Here is a 17,618-nt window from a genome sequence, read left to right as displayed (position 1 = left end):
CAGAACCCCCTGCCCTCATGGAACTTACAGTCCTCAAATCCATTTCTCTATGTAAGTCTAATATAGAGTAAGCCACATCGTGATGAAATAAGCAAATACAAGTGCTATGGAAAAAGGCAAGGAGGGGTGAAAAAGTAGATAGTTTACCTTTTTTATTTTTTCTTTTGAGACAGAGTCTTGCTCTGTTGCCCAGGCTAGAGTGCAGTGGTACAATCTTGGCTCACTGCAACCTCTTCTACCTCCCAGGTTCAAGCAACTGTTGTGTCTCAGCCACCCAAGTAGCTGGGATTACAGGCACGTGCCACCACACCCAGCTAATGTTTGTGTTTTCAGTAGAGACAGGATTTCGCCATGTTGGCCAGGCTGATCTTGAACTCCTGACCTGAAGTGAGCCTCCTGCCTCAGCCTCCCAAAGTGCTGGGATTACAAGTATAAGTCACCATGCCTGGCCAGTTTACCCTTTTTTTTTTTTTTTTTTTTGAGATAGAGTCTCACTCTCTCACCCAGGCTGGAGTGCAATGGCACGATCTCAGCACACTGCAACTTCCGCCTCCCGGGTTCAAGTGATTCTTCCGCCTCAGCCTCCCAACTAGCTGGATTATAGGCACCCGCCATCATGTCCGGCTAATTTTTGTACTTTCGTAGAGGTGGGGTTTCACCATGTTGGCCAGGCTGGTCTTGAACTCCTGACCTCAGGTGATCTGCCTGCCTTGGCCTCCCAAAGTGCTGGGATTACAGGCGTGAGGCACCACGCCGGGCCAAGTTTACCATTTTTTAAACAGGAGGAGGAAGGAAAAATCTTATACCTGAGGGGACACTGGAGCAACATCCTAGTGATGGGGAGCGAGCCACTGCTTCTCTCAGAAAGCTCACGGGAAACAGGGGGAAGAGGGTGTGGAGAGACCCTGAGGTGCACCTGTGCTTGGGGCATCAGAGACACCTCAAGGAGCTGGTGTGGCCAGAGTGGTGTGGGAGGTAGAGGGAGAGGAGGACATGGCCCCAGTACATCACAAGGCCACACCACAAGGCCTCAGGGAGGGCGAGAGGGTTCTGAGTATGATCTGAGCGAGGTCTGAAAGGGTGTCCCAGAAGTATCTGTGCACAGAGTGTCTCTGGGTGTGACTGGGTATCTTGGGTATCTGTGTGCTCACCGCAGGGCCTGGGTAGGTGCTGGCTTCACAGTTCTCCCTCCAGGACATGTTGAGGCTGCGGACAAACTCCGGGTAGAAGGGGTGGGATGTGTTGAACATGGAGAAGCCCAGGATGTTGGAGGAGTCCTCCACAATACCGTCCAGATGCAGGATGGGGAAGTCCTGGGACCAGGAAGAGGTGGTGAGGCCTGGGGCCAAGACCTAAGTGGGACAGCTGTGGCGGGAGGGAAGTGGGGGCAGAGAGGGGCCAGAAGGCCTACGCACCATGGTGGTGAGGATGTACTTGTAAAACGCTGAGGTCATTCCCAGTTCTGAGGCCTGGAAAACACAGGGAGGCAAAGAGGCAGAGTGAGAGACAGAGACCCACAGGCAGAGATGGGGATGACTCAAGAGAGGAAGAGAGATTTAGAGACAGACCTGGTGAGAAGACATCCTATGGGAAACACAGTAAAGTTAGAAACGCTCAGAGATAGACAGGGAGGAGGAGACAAATGGAGGCAGAGGGAGGCCTTAGTCCCTAGTGTCCTGCCATGCTGACTGCTGTCCCAGGTGGGATGGAGATTTTGCTAGAGGAGAGAATAGGGTCCCCAAATGCCCCCGTCTCTCATGAAGACACTTACAAGATTTCCTTCTGGAGACAGGTAAGAAGAAGTCTCAGAAATAGGGCAGGAAGGGGAATTATTATTTTTATAAAGATAGGATCTTGCTCTGTCACTCAGGCTGGAGTACAGTGGTGGGATCATAGCTCACTGAAACTTTGACCTCTCAGGTTCAAGTGATCCTCCCACCTCAGCTCCTGAGTACCTGGAATCATAGGCATGCACCAGAATGCCCAGCTAATTAAAAAACAATTTTTTTTTTTTGTGGAGATGGGGTCTTGCTATGGTCCCAAGCTCCTGGCCTCAAGCAATCTTCCTGCCTTGGCCTCCCATCATGCTGGGATTACAGGTGTGAGCCACCAGGCCCAGCGGAGAGGAGAGCATTAATTTTAAGCCCTACACTCTCCAAAAGCCAAGGTTGGGCTGCTAATGTGTAAAGCTCAGCCCAGGCATAAGGTCAGAAAATCGATTCCCTGCAATCTTTAAGAGTGCTTTGCAATAATAGCAGCCAGTTTGAATGTCAAGATTCATTCTTGAGCCCCTTTTCTCATAGTCCTCAAGGAAAACAAAGCTGGAAAAATTCTTCCTGCCAGAAGCACCCAAGTCTGTCCCCCCACGAGAATTATAAAATTAAAGGGCACCAGCTTGCATTTCCTGGGTGGCAGGAGTTGGGCTCTCATCACGTGGGTGTCAGGGAAGGGCAGGCTTGGAAAGGGAAGAGACAACTGTTCACATGGCTGGCACAGGAGGGGACAGCATCCTAGCCCAGGCCTGCCTGGCTCCCAAACCTGAAACCTGTTCCTTAAGTCATCCTGTCTCAAGAACCCAGTGGATTCTGTTCACACTTCCTGTGGGCTACAGTCAGCAGTGATACATGGGTTTTTTGTTTTTGTTTTGTTTTGTTTTTTTTTTGAGACCAACTCTTGCTCTGTCACCCAGGCTAGAGTCCAGTGGTGCAATCTCAGCTCACTGCAACCTCCACCTCTCGGGTTCAAGCGATTCTCCTGCCTCAGCCTCCTGAGTAGTTAGAACTACAGGCACCTGCCACCATGCCCGGCTAATTTTTTTATATTTTTAGTAGAGATAGGGTTTCACTGTGTTACCCAGGATGATCTCGATCTCCTGACCTCATGATCTGCCTGCCTCGGACTCCCAAAGTGCTGGGATTATAGGCATGAGCCACTGCACCTGGCTGACATATGGTTTTAATCAAAAAAAAAAAAAGTAGAGAAAAATAAATAATACAAATTTGGTTACTGGCCGGGTGCGGTGGCTCACGCCTGTAATTCCAGCACTTTGGGAGGCCAAAGCAGGCAGATCATTAGGTTACTAGGAGTTCAAGACCATCCTGGCCAATATGGTGAAACCCCATCTCTACTAAAATATAAAAATTAGCCAGGTGTGGTGGCAGGTGCCTATAGTCCCAGCTACTTGGGAGGCTGATGCAGGAGAATCGCTCGAACCCAGGAGACGGAGGTTGCAGTGAGCTGAGATTTCACCACTGCACTCCAGCCTGGGCGACAAAGCAAGACTCCGTCTCAAAAAAAAAAAAAAAGAAAAGAAAAAGAGAAAGAAAAAAAATACATACAAAAACACCTTAACACACAGCTCAATAAAAAATGTTTAAAAATCCTTCAGTGCTACGATGTAGCCAGATCTGACTCTGGGCCAGGCACTGCCCTACATACTTTACTTGCCACTCACTCATTATCCTCACAACCCACTGAACAGGGACTATACACAGGCAGATGTGTATACACAGGCAGGGTGACTGCCCAGGACCACACAACCAGGAAGCAGGCGGGCTGAGAGACAAACTTTACAATTATCATCTTCATGGAGGAAGAAGGTCTTGAAGCCCCCTTTTGACTCCTGAGGCCCATGGGCACTGGGTGACTTGCTCAGTCACCCCAAGTTTCTGGCCCTAGTCCTTTGGGAAATTAGAGGTAGGGGGCTCACCTTACGAAGGATGAGGTGGGAGATGGAGGCGTTGGCATCGATGATGATGGTGGACACCTTGTCATCACGGATCTCCTTGAGCAGTGGCGTGGGGTCCCGGCTGTCGTCCAGCATCCTCACTGACAGCGTCTCCTTGGAGATGAGGAAGCCACGCACCAGTTCCTCCAATCGCAGCAGGCCTGAGGGAGGGGTGGGGCCTTGGGTTGGAGCCCTTCCAGGTACCCAGGCATGGCATAGACACTCACTATTCCTCAACATGGGGCAGCTGGGCAGAGGACTGGAGGGTGGAGGGTGTGCAAGGACATGGGGCAGCTGGGCAGAGGACTGGAGGGTATGCAAGGACATGGGGCAGCTGGGTCCCATGGGGTAATGGGCTTGGGGACTCCAAGCCTGGGCCCTCCCCAATTAAAATCCCAACCTAGACCTCTTCCTAGAACTCCAGATTCCTGTCTCTGCCACCTTCCTGACCCCTCACTGGGGTGTCTGACAGGCATCTCATGCTTAATCTCTTTGCTCAACCACCACAGCTTTCCCGTGTTGGTGAACAGCATCTCCAGTGTGCCAGTCACTCAGGCCAAAACTCTGGCTTCCTCTCTTTCACACCCAATCCATCAAGGCCCTACCTTCCAAATACATCAGATCCCCTCACCCCATGCCACTGTCACCACCCTGCCCTGAGCCACCACCAATTCCTGCCTGCTGCAATCCCCAAGCCTGCTCCTGAGTCTGTTTTGTACACAGCAGCCAGAATGATGCGGGTCAGATGTGCTCCTCCTCTGCCCCAAACCCTCGAATGACTTCTCAGTTCAGTCAGAGTCCTTGAGGCCGAAGTCCTCACAGCCTCCAAGGCCCCACACAATCTGCCCACCTCACCCCCTTGTTACTGTCCAGACTGCAGAAGTTCAAGACCAGCCTGGCCAACATAGTGAGACACCATCTCTTTAAAAAAAAAAAAAAAGGTGCTTGTTGAGCATGTGCTCTGAGCCAGGCTCTGCTCTTGGTATTGGGGGTCAGCCGTGAGTGAAGTAGACCGGGTACAGGATGAGGAGATGAGTGGGGCAACAAACACCGCAAATAAGTGCATTACATGGTTAGAAGTAATGAGTTCTATGTTAAAGCAGAAGTGAGTTATGAAGACTGGGAGTCCAGTGTGGGTGTGGGGTACAACTTTAAATGAAATGGTGGGCGGGGGCCTCACTGAGACACTAGAGTACAGACTGATCCCTAATAGCCTAATACCAAGAGCCGGGCCTGGCACAGAGCAGCTGCTCGATAAAACACCTTTTTTTTTTTTTTTAAACCACCCAGCCCACAGCCCTTCCTCTCCCCACCACTCACTCTCTGGGCTTGAGCCACACTGCCTCCTTGCTGTTCTGCACACACCACAGTCTTGCTCCTGTCCTGCGGCCTTCACGCTGGCTGTCCCCTTGGCCTGGAACCCTCTTCTTTCACATCCTCACATGGCTCCCTCCTTCCCCTCCTCCAGGTCTCTACTCCAACGTCACCTTCTCAATGAGGCCCTCGCCCACCATTTCATTTAAAGTTGCACCCCACGCCCACACCCTTCTTCATAAGTTATTTCTACTTTTCCACAGAACTCACTATTTCTAACCATGTAATACACTTATTTGTGGTGTTTTTTGCCCAAGTCCTCTCATCAGAATGTACTTGGACTACTTCACCCACGGCTGACCCCTAATACCAAGAGCAGCGCCTGGCACAGAGCAGGTGCTCAATAAATTTTTTTTAAGAGATGGGGTCTCACCATGTTGCTCAGGCTGGTCTTGAACTCCTGGCCTCAAGCCATCCTCCCACCTTGGCCTCCCAAAGTGCTGGGATTACAGGCGTGAGCCACCACGCCTGGCCCAGTAAATACGTCTTGAAGGAGGAATTCCTTCTAGAAGCTATGGAGCACAGTCCCTCCCTGCCTCAAGCTCCATACCCACAAATCCACCAGTCTACCAGACATCTCACATGAATGTCTCAAAGACACACCATGCCCAACGTGTGCCCCTGATGAATAGTGTTCCTCCTCAGCAGAGGCCTCACACCATCCCTAGCCCCACTCTCTTCTTTCCGTCACTGCCTCTCACATCACCCTGGCCCCCTCATTCCAACTGCCACCACCTGAGCCCAGACCAGTGTCGCCTCTCCCTGCCTTTCGCTTGTCTCCTTGCCACCCCTCTTGTCACTCTCCAGCCTGTTCTCTACACTGCAGCCTAAGCGCTCCTCCTAGAACACGAATCTGACCCTGTCCCCTCGCCCTGCCCTGCATGGGGACCTCCCATGGCTCCCATCATCTCTTGCTTCGTTGTTCCCATATTTCAGCCACTGGGAGCATCTGTAAGCCTCTTGAAGGGCCGTGCTCCCTGGGCCCTCTACCTCTGCCCTTGCCACACTCTGCTTAGAACCTGTTCCCTCTTTCTTCCCACACCCTTCAGGTTCAGCTTGGATGTCTCCTCCCAGATGGATTAGGATCCCTCCTATGTGATACCAGAGGCTCCACATGCCTCTTGGCAGCACACGTACCACTCTGTATCACAACAGCTCAATGACCAATGACCTCCACTAGAACCGGAGTTCCAAGCACCCAGGGACCACGCCCAGGGCCTAGCAGAGGGCCTTGACATGACAGGTGCTTAGTCACCATCTGGGGACTAAATGGATCTCTTTGGGGAGAGAAGGGGTCTGTGGAACCAGAGGCCTCGGTTTCTGAAGACGGGAGAAGAGCCTGGTGTCTGGGTGCCCCAGGGTTCTAACTAGCGGGCAGTGAACCACTGTGTGGGACACCAGATCTCTTGGGAAGGGGTGTCTGGGGAACAGAAAACAAAACATCCAGTTCTCCCTCACACTCAGCCTTGGCGCAGATAAGGCTGGCCGAGGGGTAGTTGAAGGACTTGAGGATTCGGGAGACTGCCAAGCTGACGTCCTCGTTACTGGGGTACAGGCTGACAGATGCGAAGCGAAGGTACTGAAGGCGGGGTGTCTCCTCGGGACCCACCTTGATGTGGGGGATCTGGACAGAGAGGAAACTTTGGCCTCCATCCTTCTTCTCCGCCCAGCCCTTGCCTCCCAGGGACCTATTCCCCGCAAAGCCCCAGGCCCATGCTCCCCACCTCACCTCCTTCTCTCCACAGATATGGCTCACGGTGGAGGCAGATGCTGGGCTGGAGGAGGGCCCGAGGACAGACACAACCCCTTTGGGCAAGATCTGACACACTGCAAGGGAAGGGGAAGAGACCACAGAGTCAGGGACTCCCTGCCTCCTCCACTTCCCCATCTCTCAGGGAGCCCCCATGGCCCAGGAGAGGATCAGACACTGGCAACTGCCTGATCCTCCTCTTCTGCCATCTGGGACCCAGAAGGACAGTCTCTGACCCCACCCAACAAGTGAACATGAGCGGGCATGAGACAGAGAGAGATGAGGACACAGCAACAGAGGGACAGGTCAGGCCAAGGGAGATCAAAGGAAGGGATAAAGAGAAAGAGACACCAGGGGCCTCCTCTGCCTGCAAAGCCTGTGCCTAGTCTCTCAGCCGCTGTTGTTCTCAACCTTTTCAGCCATGCCACAATCCACGGTGCACTCACTACCTCCTCCCCTGACCCCGCAGCCCAGGTCCCCTGGAGCCTCCCCATACTCCAAACACCACTCTCCTGCTTTAACTACTTCCTCCTCTTTCTTCTGCTCTCTTCCTTCTTAGACACATGTGTGTCTCAAGACTGGGAGGTGGAAAGCTGCTGTTTTTGCTTGTCCAGTGCCTGTTTTCATGGCAGAACCCTAACTTCTCCTGGGGGAACTATCCCTGCCCTTCAGTCCAGTGTTCCCAGGATTGACTGGCACCTGATACAGGCCTTGGGGAGTCACAGGACTCCATTCTTCTAGCCATAGCAGCTGGTTCAGAGATACGTATGGGCGCAAATCAGACCATGGAGCACCTTCCCCAGGTCTTTTGCTACAATTACCACTCGGTTTGCTAAACTGGTGAGACGTAAGCTTGGTGCTGCTGGGGCCATCTCACCACCAGTTGAGAAAGCATTTCTGAAAATGAAGCCAACTCAGAGGAAAGCAGGCCTCAAAGGTAAAGACACAGAGAGATTCTCCAGGATGTCATTTGAATACCTGAATCCAGCCATGCCTGAAACAATCCTAGGCCATTGTTTGAACACCTGGATTCAACCATGCCTGAAATTTGTTCATAGGTCTTTTAGCGACATGAGCTAATATGTTCTCTTTTTTCCTTAAACCAGGCTGAGTTTGGTTTCTGCCACCTCTCACTAAAGGCGTCATAACTGAACACCTCATTTCCTCCAAATTGGCTCCTTCTGGACCTTCCACACTGGTGAGGGCCCCACCATCCACACAGACCAGATGCCTAGAAATGGTCCTTGCCTTCAGTCTCTCTCCTGACAGCCAATTAGTCACCACGTCCTGTCTCTTCTTTGTCCTCAAGTATCTCACATCTGTCCCCTTCTCTTCAACCCCTTGGCCCCTGCCCTAGTTTAGGACTCTCAACTCAGACATATACCAGAGTTCTCACTCATCACCCAAATCCAGCCTCCAGATTCTCTTTCCAGAAGCCTTGCTCCCTGGTATAGACCTATCAATGGCTTCTCAGTGCTTGTGGGTGAAGGCGGCATCTTTCACCCCAGGACTGTAGCCTCCTTGAGCCAGCCTGACAGCCTGCACAGCCTCGCTTCCTACTGCCCTGTCACACTTAGCTCTGAAGTCTCTCACAATCTCTCTAAATATGTCCTGAATCCAGGTGGATTCAGGATGGGCTCAACCCCACACACCCTCATTCCTTGGCTCCAAATATTTCCCTCTGCTCCCACCCTGATCCCCACCCCATCTCCAGACTCTAGGCACATGCCTGGAATGCCATCTGCCTCCTCACCCTCCATCCCAGCTTCTCCCAAATTGTACTCTGTGCCACACTAGCCAAACAAGCCTGTGAAACGCCATACCCCATTCTCCCTCTTAGTGATCTGAAACATGCAGTAACACCATAAAGCCTCTGATAAGGCCTGTAGGAAAGAAACCTGTCTAAAACATATTTTAAGGCAGCATCTCCCGAAGGTCTAACTGCAGCACATCTGTTCAAGTGACACCTTCGAACATTCAGCCCATCAGTATTCCATAGACTTCCACACCCCTGTCATGTGGCCGGCCATGCTTGGAGCCATGCCACTCCTTCTATATCCTGTTCACCTTTCAGAGCCCAGCTTCAGACTAGCTTTCTCCAGAATGCCTTTGCTGACCCTCACGCAAGCCTCCTGCCCTCCATGCCTGGGGCTTGTTATTAAGCTCTGGGGGCTAACAAGCATCCCCAGCCAGCTGGGATGACAGGGCTTATCTTTCCAATGCCACCCCGCGCTCCTCCAGAGCAGACCTGGGGCTTATGCTCTCCCTCTTTTCCAACCTCCAGGCCCAGCAGCAGCCATGTCTGGGAAGAAGGCAGAGACAAACACAAAGGAAGGGGGAAGATGGAGCTAGAAGAGGACAAGGCCAGGCCAGAAGCCAGGGGCAAAGGGATGGACTGAGGGCCACCAGCCTGCCCTGCCTCACCCCATGCCCCCAAGGCCCCGCTCACTGGTGTCCGTGGTCTCGTACTGGCTGTCCCGCTGCAGCTCAAAGATGTCTACTTCCACTCGGGCCTTGGCTGGGACCTCGATGATCCCGTTGATCTGCTCCCGGGCCAGGGCCAAGGCTAGACGCTCACCACGGCCACACACTGTCTGATCATCCAGGATTGCAGCTGAGGGGACACAGGGGTTGGGGACCAGACTCCTGAGTCATGAGGAAGGAGGGGGCTGGGGTCTTGGACTCCTGGGCTCTAGGGTGAGGTGGGTGTAGGGACCAGGGGTCTAGACACCTGGATCTGAGGTTGGTGGGAGCTAGGGGTCTGGACTCCTGGGTCCTGGGGGAAGGAGGAACTGGAGGCTGGGACTGCTTGCTGCTGAAAAGAGTTGAGACCCAGGTCCTGAGGGACTGGCATGCATGGGTCCCCAGAGGAGCCCCAGGGCCTGACGGGAGGGTCTCTGAGGACACAGGGGCAGGGTGCGGGAGGGCCTCACCCATGCGCAGTGATGAGAGCACCTGGCAGCTGGGGCTGGCGAAGGCAACAATCAGCAGCAGCAGCAGCTCAGCCGGCATCTTCCTCCCCTCCTCATGGGGACGCAGCTGCCGCGGCCCCCACTCGCCACCTACAGGGAGACCCCCCAGCCCAGAGGGAGATTACTATGTGGTGGGATGGAACCCCTTGGAGGCCTGCTGGATGGGGTGATCACAGAAGCCTTGGGGACATTGTTGGCAAGCAGTTCACAGCTCTGCAAAGCCCTGCTCTGTTTAGAAGCTTGCAATACTGAGGGCATTGCGAGAAGGGAAGCTCAGTTCAGAGGGGAGAGCGGAGGTCACAGTGCTCAGGTGCTGAGTGGGACAGGCTGCAAGAGAGAGGATGGGCACAGCTACTAAAACAGGAGGGAGGCGTGTGAGGTTCTCAGGTAGGAGTGAATTCCTGGGACCAGCCCCACCCTAATAGGAAACCAGGAAGTGCCACCCCCCACCCAGTCCCGCCCCTGTCTCTGGGCAGGCAGCCGTTACTAGGCAACAGAAACCGGCTGGAGAGGATGCGGTGGTTGCTAGGCAACCCCATCCCAGGCCTCACTTGCCACTTTCCTGACGTCCCTGGTTCCCACAATCCCATGGGGAGAGAGGCCTGGACATCCGAGGTCTGGAGGGGAGAGTATCCAGGAGTTAAGAAACTTCGGGAGAGATGGAGAGATGGAGAAAAAGAGAGAGAGACACACACAGAGCCCCATAGATGAATGGACCTAGAGCAATAAAAGAGCTAAAAAATAAATAAATAAATAAGCAAAGAGAGAAAAGGGAGGAAACAGAGAAAGTGAAAGAGAGGCTTAGAGAAGGGAAGGACAGAGACTCAGAAAAGGAGAAAGGGCAAAATAAATAGAAATACAAGGGAAGAGAAAGGCAAGACAATAGGAAAATGGGGGTAGAAATGGAGAGAAGAGAAGAGAGTTACAGGGAGCTAGGAAGAGGACAAGGAGGGAGAAAGAGGGAAAAGACAGGAGGATGAGGAGGCAAGATAAAGAAAGGACAGAGCAGGGAGAGGAAGAGAGAGGGACAGGCCGGAGAGGTGGAAACCAAGTCACAGGTGAGACACAGGAAGACGGAGACAGAGGATGGAGAAAAGATATGAACCGACCTGGATGCAAACAAGAAGAGCTGGAAGGGAGGAGTCAGTAAGGCAGGGAGTGAGCTGCCTGCCAGAAGTTGGTGCCAAACCGCTGCCCCCCACCCTGCTGGGGAGCAGAAGTAAAGGGGTAGATGGTACATCTTTGCTCTTCACAACTCTCCACTCCTAAGGAGTCAGGGATTCCTCTAGGCACCCCGGCCTTCTGCAGGGCAACCACAGGGCAAGGAGTTTGGCCAGACTCACAGCTCCGCTCCCCCTGGCTAAGGGCTGTGCCCCAAGAGAAGGGATGCTTGGGTTTCCATGGAGTGGGGTTACTGTGGGGGGCCCAGAATGCTGTGAGGTGGGCCTGGACACCCGACCCCACTCAGTCCCCATGGAAGGACAGCTTGAGCTGGTGAAACTGGAATGAGAACTTCGAGGGAAGGATAGAGGCACAAGTCCTTCTGACCATCTCAAGTGGCCTGGAAAACCCAGGCCAGGGATCAGTCTCAGCTCTGCCCCAGACTCACTGCATGATCTTGAGCAAGTCACCGCCCTCTGGGCCTCTGAGAAGGAGAGAGTGCCGAGTGGGAAGGCATGCTGGACAGGCTGGAGACTGCAAACTATAATGTGGATTACGGTGAAGGCTTGTCAAGGATGGAGGCTCAAGGGATGCTGGGAGACCAGGAAGGAGCACTCACAGTGGGAGGAGTGTGAAGGGCGGGGCTAGGAGAGAGGCAGGAGGGGAGTGGGTCATCCTGAGACACCAGGGACTCCTAAAGAAAATCAGGGAGCAGAGGACAAAGGACAGAAAGACTGAGGGAGAGATGGGGCAGAAGGACAGGAACCCACAGGTGGCAGCCAAAGGTGGGAGTGGACAGAGAAAAAGACTATACGACAGGGTTGAGGGGCAGCAGGTAGACACAGATACACACAGAAAGACAGCCCAAGAGGCAGGAACTGAGACTAAGTGAGAGAGCAAGAGACAGACATGGCCTAGAAGCGAGACATCAAAGGAGATAGAGACAGGGCAGGCAGGGTGTCAGGCAGGCCCAGGACTCATAGCCCCAGAGACTGGGCAAAGCCAGATAAAGGTCAAAACCCAGCAGAGAGCTGAGCAACAGTGGGCACAGGAGAGACATCAGCAAAGGTGAGAGGCAAGGAGGGCCAACAAAGGCACACGAGGTGAGGGAGAAGGCAAAGGGAGATAAGGAAATAGCAGCAGGTACAAGACTTGGGAGAAGGAGAGAAACGGCCAAACTCCGCAAAGAGAGATGGCCAGTCGGAAAGAGAGACAGTATGTCACAGCTGCACAGCAGGCCCATAGAAGAGGAAGGGGCAAGCAGGAAAAGCAACTGGGAGACAGAAAGGGGGAGTCATGGAGAGAAACAGAGGTGGGGAGATGGAGTGAGTGCACTAGAGGGGCACAGTCAGGGACAGGGCAAGTGCCTGCAGGAGGGGCTAGACCCACACAGAGGCACAGCCACACCAAGACACTCAGGAAAGCCGTGCGGGGGAGCAGGAGATCCCGGGGCCTGAAAGCCCCCAGATATGGAGAGAAAAGGGAGCAGAAAGGCCATGCGAGGTAACACAGAAGTGGGGAGAGAGAATGGGAGTGGAAAGAGACCAGCCAGGAAAAGTCAGCATGGACCATGGAGCGGTAGGGCAGCAGCTGAGGAGGGAGGGACGGAGGAGCCGGGCACCCAGAGTGGATCTGGTGGACAGAGGTGGAAAAGTGACAGAGGGAAGACAGCCTCCAAGCCCAGAGGCAGAGAGAGGGAGGAGGACAGGTGAGCAGAGGCACAGAATGGAAAGAGAAGTGGAAAGAGACCTGCCAAGGGAGACTTGGAGAGAGGGAAGCCAAGGTGGAGGAGTTCTGACAGAGACAGGGATCTAAACAGAGACATGCTGAGAGCAGCCTGGGTTAACAGCAAAGAGAGAAGTTGGACAGAGTCAGAGAGGGGCCCAAGAGACACAGAAAATGGGGGCTCAAAAGCGGAAAGACATCTCCAAGAGACAGAGACTGGATGGGATGGGGACAGGGCTAGGGCCCACCGAAGGCAAGCAGAGGATGAGGCTCAGAGGAACAGGAAGAGCCAGTCTGGGACCAGGACAGAGGCTTAGAGACAGCAGGGGCACGGACATGCCAGGGGCCCGGGGTAAGTCAGAGCCCGAGTAACAGCAGTCAGCCCAGTAGGACCCACAAAGCTGGAGGGCTGGGGTTGGCAGTGAGCTATGTACCCAGAATAAGGGGTGAGAAGAGGTGGAGGTGAATGGACACTGAGGAGATGGAGGGCGCAGAGCAGGCCCCTAGTGGGGGAGGGTACTTGCCAGTCTGGAGAACGGGGAGAATGTGGTGCCCCCCTGCCAGGCGGCACCAAGCCCAGCCTTCCAGGACCCAGAACCCAGCCCAATCCCCGCCCTGCAGACACTCACGGATCCTGGTGGGACGGAGGGCTGGGCTCCCTCGAGGCCCGAGGACCGACAGCGGGAGGTGCTCCCGGCACTGGGTGGCGGTGGGGCTGGGCGGGGGGAGAGGGCAGTCCACAGGGCCCCCTCCCCCGCCGCTGGTGGTGGCCCCCAACTAATCCAAAACGGTGGCTCCACAGGAGCAGGGAGGAAGGACAGGTGGAAGAGGAGAGGGCGGGCCGGGAAGGGGAGGAAGGGGAAAGGAGAAAATGGAGGAGAGAAGGGGAGCGAGGAGAGGGGGAAGGAGCAAATGGAGGGGAGGGAGAGAGGAAAGGAGGAGAGGAAGGTGAAAACGGAAGGGGGGGCACAGGCAAAGCCGGGGGAGGGGGAAGCTGGCCCGGGAAAGGGCCCCCACCCCCTCCCCTAGCCGGGCCGGCCTGGGGGGGCCACAGGGGGTGAGGACTGGGTGGAGAAAAGGAAGCCGGCCATCAGGAGAAGTGGGGGAGGGGAGGGCCTGCTGGGGGAGGGGGCCGCCCCCTTCCCCCCTCCCCCCTGGAGCCTGGGCCCTGCCCTGGTTGAGGCAAGGGCCCGGAGTCCTCAAGCCCTCAGCCCCCACGGGAAAAGCATGCTGGGGGCGGGGAGAGCCCGGGAGTGCAGGGCTGGGGAGGACGGAGGGCTGGGAGACCCAGAGAGGCCGAGAAGGGGGCAAATGAGGTGGAGAGATAGGGAGGAGGGAGAGGAGGATGGAGAGGAGCAGGTGGAAGAGAAAGGCGGAGGAGGGTGGGGTGTCCCAGGGGCTCCCGGTGCTGGGCCTCAGTAGGAGGGCCTGGCCACAGACTCCTGGTCCCTGTGAGGAGAAGCCGCCGCCGGCTCCAGTCCCTGGCTGGGCCTGCCTCCCCGCCGCTGGCTGCCGCCACCGCTGCCGCCACCGCTCAGTCTCCCCTCCGAGGCCGCCGCCTGCCTGCCCGCCTGCCGCCTGCGCTGGGTCCTGGAGCGCGGGGCGGGGGGGGGGGGGGGTGGTGGGGAGAGAGAAGAGGGAGGGAGGGAGGCAGGGAGGAGGGCGGGCAGGAGGAAGGGAGGGAGGCAGGCAGTGAGCGAGTAGGGAGGGGAGTCGGGGGAGGGGGAGCCCGTATTGGTTGGGGATAGGGGCCCCCCCGCGAGGAGAATGCTGATGAGAAGAAGGAGCTGCATTGGATGGAGGGCCCACCCCCAAGCCACCCCCTCTACCACCCCATGCCACCGCCCTGCCCAGACAGCCCTGGGCACAGGAGCCCACAGAGATGGGAGGCAAGGAGACCTGGGAGAAGGCCACTGAGATGAGGGGAGAGGGCTACAGAGATGAAGAGAAATGAAGAGAAGAGAGACAGCCATCAAGACTGTCCAGAGAAGTGGGCTGAGGCCCATAAACCCCACAAGGATAAGAAAAGCCCAGGGATAAGAAAGAAAGGCCCATGAACACAAGGGAGCAGCCGGCAGAGACAAGCAAAAGGATCTCGGAGACAAAGGGCAGTATGTGGACACAGAGACCTCCCGTGAAGGAAAACAGGGGAGAAGCCAAAGACACGAGAGAGGCCCCTGAAAACAGAAAGCACTCCTCGGATATGGGGAGCGGTCCACAGGGCAGGGAGAGAGCCAAGGAGAGCCGAAGAAGGTCACAGAAACAAGGGAGGCCTACAGACACCAGGGGACCACAAAGACAAGGATGTGGCTCATAGACACAAGAGAGCCACTGAGGCAGGAGCTGCCAGCCTGGAGATGCGGGGCAAGCTTCTCCCAATAGAAATAGCTCTTATAGAGGTGAGGGGATGGGTGGTGAGCATGGGAATTCCCTATAGTGCACAGAGAAATCCTTGGGACCCACACAGATGAGTGGGTGGAGAGAAGGGGCCCTCATTATCTAGTCGCAGGAGCAGAGAGGCAGTGTGAAAGGTAGATGGGAGACGGACAGGGAGCTGGAGGGCAGAGCCAGGAGAAGTGGGAGACTCCTTCCCAGGGAACACTCTGCAGCCTCTCAGAAGGAGCTGAGCAGGGCAGGGGGATGGAAGAGAGGCGACACAGATCTTGGAGTGGGGGTGGGTGGTGCATGGCTGGGTGGGGGGGTGAAATTTGGGGGGAAGAAACATGACAGTTGGCACTGAAGGCTGAGCCCGTGACTCACCACCACCCCCGATGCTCGTGATGGGGAGGAAACACTGACACACTCACGTGCAGCCCACAGCACATGTGACCGCATGCCTCGAACACACAGCTGGCACATGGCAACTCCTGGACCACATGCCAGCCTAGCACGGGAAGCCCTCTGCGAGCTGGCATGTGGGGCATCCTGGACACACATCTGACACATATATCTGACACTGAAGGACCACCAACTTTGCACACACCTCCTTACCCTACTTGGTCAACATCTATACCCACCCCTCAAATACCACACTCAGCTCCAGCCAGGCCTAAAAGCCCAGGCTCACACCTGCCTCTGGGACTTTGCTTATGCAGGACTTCAACACAGAACACCATCCTTTCGACTGCGGCGGTGGCTTATTCCTGTAATCCTAGCACTTTGGAAGGCCGAGGCAGGTGGACCACCTGAGGTTTGGAGTTCAAGACCAGCCTGGCCAACATGGCAAAACCCCGTCACTACTAAAAATACAAAAATTAGCCAGGCCTGGTGGCACGCTCCTTTAGTCCCAGCTACTTGGGAGGCTGAGGCACGAGAATCGCTTGAACCTAGGAGGCAGAGGTTGCTGTGAGCCATGATCATGCCACTGCACTCCAGCATGGGAGACAGAGGAGCGTCGTGTAAGCAATATAAAAAAAAAAAAAAAAAAAAGAATGACCACCATCCACTCTAAATTCAACCTGTCCCCGAAATCCTAGCCAGTCCTGTGCTACCACCTCCAGAAAGACCAGTCCAGGCCTCAGCTTATTCCTATATCATCTGGAGAGAAGAGAGACCTATACAACCCAAATCAAGTTGGGAAGTCCAAGCAAAAGGCCTGAGAAGTTACCTGGATCCTCAGATTTTCTTTTTTTCTTTCTTTTTTTTTTTGAGATGGAGTCTCGCTCTGTTGCCCAAACGAGTGCAGTGGCGCGATCTCAGCTCACTGCAAGCTCCACCTCCCGGGTTCACGCCATTTTCCTGCCTCAGGCTCCTAAGTAGCTGGGACTATAGGTGCCCCCCACCACGCCCGGCTAATTTCTTTGTATTTTTAGTAGAGACGGGGTTTCACCATGTTAGCCAGTATGGTTTTGATCTCCTGATTCGTGATCTGCCTGCCTCAGCCTCCCAAAGTGCTGGGATTACAGGTGTGAGCCACCATGCCCAGCCAGATTTTTTCTTTTTTTTTTTTTGAGATGGAGTTTTGCTCTTGTTGCCCAGGTTGGAGTGCAATGGCGCCATCTTGGCTCACTACAACCTCCACCTCCGGGGTTCAAGTGATTCTACTGCCTCAGCCTCCTGAGTAGCTGGGATTATAGACATGCACCACCATACCTGACTAATTCTGTATTTTTAGTACAGAGTTTCTCCATGTTGGTCAGGCTGGTCTTGAACTCCTGACCTCGGGTGATCGGCCTGCCTGGGTCTCCCAAAGTGTTGGGATTACAGGCATGACCCACCGCACCCAGCCTGATCCTCAGATTTTCAAGTGGGGAAAAGGAAGTTTCAGCAGGAGCAAGAATCTGCCCAAGGTCACACAGCCTGTCAAAAACTGAGCATGGCTTCCACTTCTCTGGCACCTACCCCAGGTGATTTTGCCCTAAGGGCAAACCCAGACTGCTTCAAAGCAGGCCAAGCCTAGCTTTAGCGTACTAATTTCCACCAGCTCTTTCCTTTACTTCTTGCATTCATCCCTTCAACATCGAACCACTTGAATTTCCCACCTGCCAGGCAGGTGAGCCTGGGGGCCAAGAATGGAGACCTTAAGGTCAACTCCTGGGTTGGAATCCTGACTCTTCCTAACTATGGGAACGACGACGAGTTACTTCTCTGGGCCTCGATGTTTTGTAAAGTCAGTATGACAGTTTCTCCCTTACATGATTGTTGAGAGGATTAAACTGAATAATGCATGTAAACACTGAGCATAATACCTAGCACGTCATAATACACTCAAGAGATGTTAGTTATTACTAGGCTCCCGGAGATACTAATAAAAATCACAACTGGCCAGACACAGTGGCTCACACGTGTAATCCCACTATTTTGGGAGGCCAAGGCAGGAGGATGGTCTGAGCCCAGGAGTTCTGAGACCAGCCTGGGCAACATGGTAAGACTCTATCTCTACATGGCTCAAAGACGTCAAAAAACAGGC

General features: G+C 54.7%; 1 protein-coding gene across 3 annotated transcripts in view; it reads right to left on the bottom strand.

Moving 5' to 3' along the window:
- The window catches only part of GRIK5 (glutamate ionotropic receptor kainate type subunit 5), a 77,910-nt gene extending 62,375 nt beyond the window's left edge, over positions 1-15,535 (bottom strand). Inside the window, exons 1-8 of one of the 3 annotated variants that reach the window (XM_023229260.2) lie at positions 15,517-15,535; positions 9,785-9,913; positions 9,301-9,465; positions 6,831-6,928; positions 6,560-6,725; positions 3,710-3,888; positions 1,416-1,469; positions 1,152-1,313 (exon numbers count right to left, since the gene is read on the bottom strand). In XM_023229260.2, the coding sequence (XP_023085028.1) occupies positions 1,152-1,313; positions 1,416-1,469; positions 3,710-3,888; positions 6,560-6,725; positions 6,831-6,928; positions 9,301-9,465; positions 9,785-9,863 (903 nt within the window). In that variant the 5' untranslated portion in view covers positions 9,864-9,913; positions 15,517-15,535. Of the gene's footprint in view, positions 1-1,151; positions 1,314-1,415; positions 1,470-3,709; positions 3,889-6,559; positions 6,726-6,830; positions 6,929-9,300; positions 9,466-9,784; positions 9,914-13,338; positions 14,300-15,516 lie in introns of those variants that run through there. The other 2 variants (XM_023229261.2, XM_023229263.2) reach the window with 2 other exon arrangements.
- Between the last annotated feature and the right edge of the window lie 2,083 nt (positions 15,536-17,618).

Source organism: Piliocolobus tephrosceles, chromosome 21 (genome assembly GCF_002776525.5).
Source record: "Piliocolobus tephrosceles isolate RC106 chromosome 21, ASM277652v3, whole genome shotgun sequence".
Classification (NCBI taxonomy): Eukaryota; Metazoa; Chordata; class Mammalia; order Primates; family Cercopithecidae; genus Piliocolobus; species Piliocolobus tephrosceles.
The sequence above is the reverse complement of the archived record's forward strand: the minus strand, read 5'-3'. Positions and strand labels throughout refer to the sequence as shown.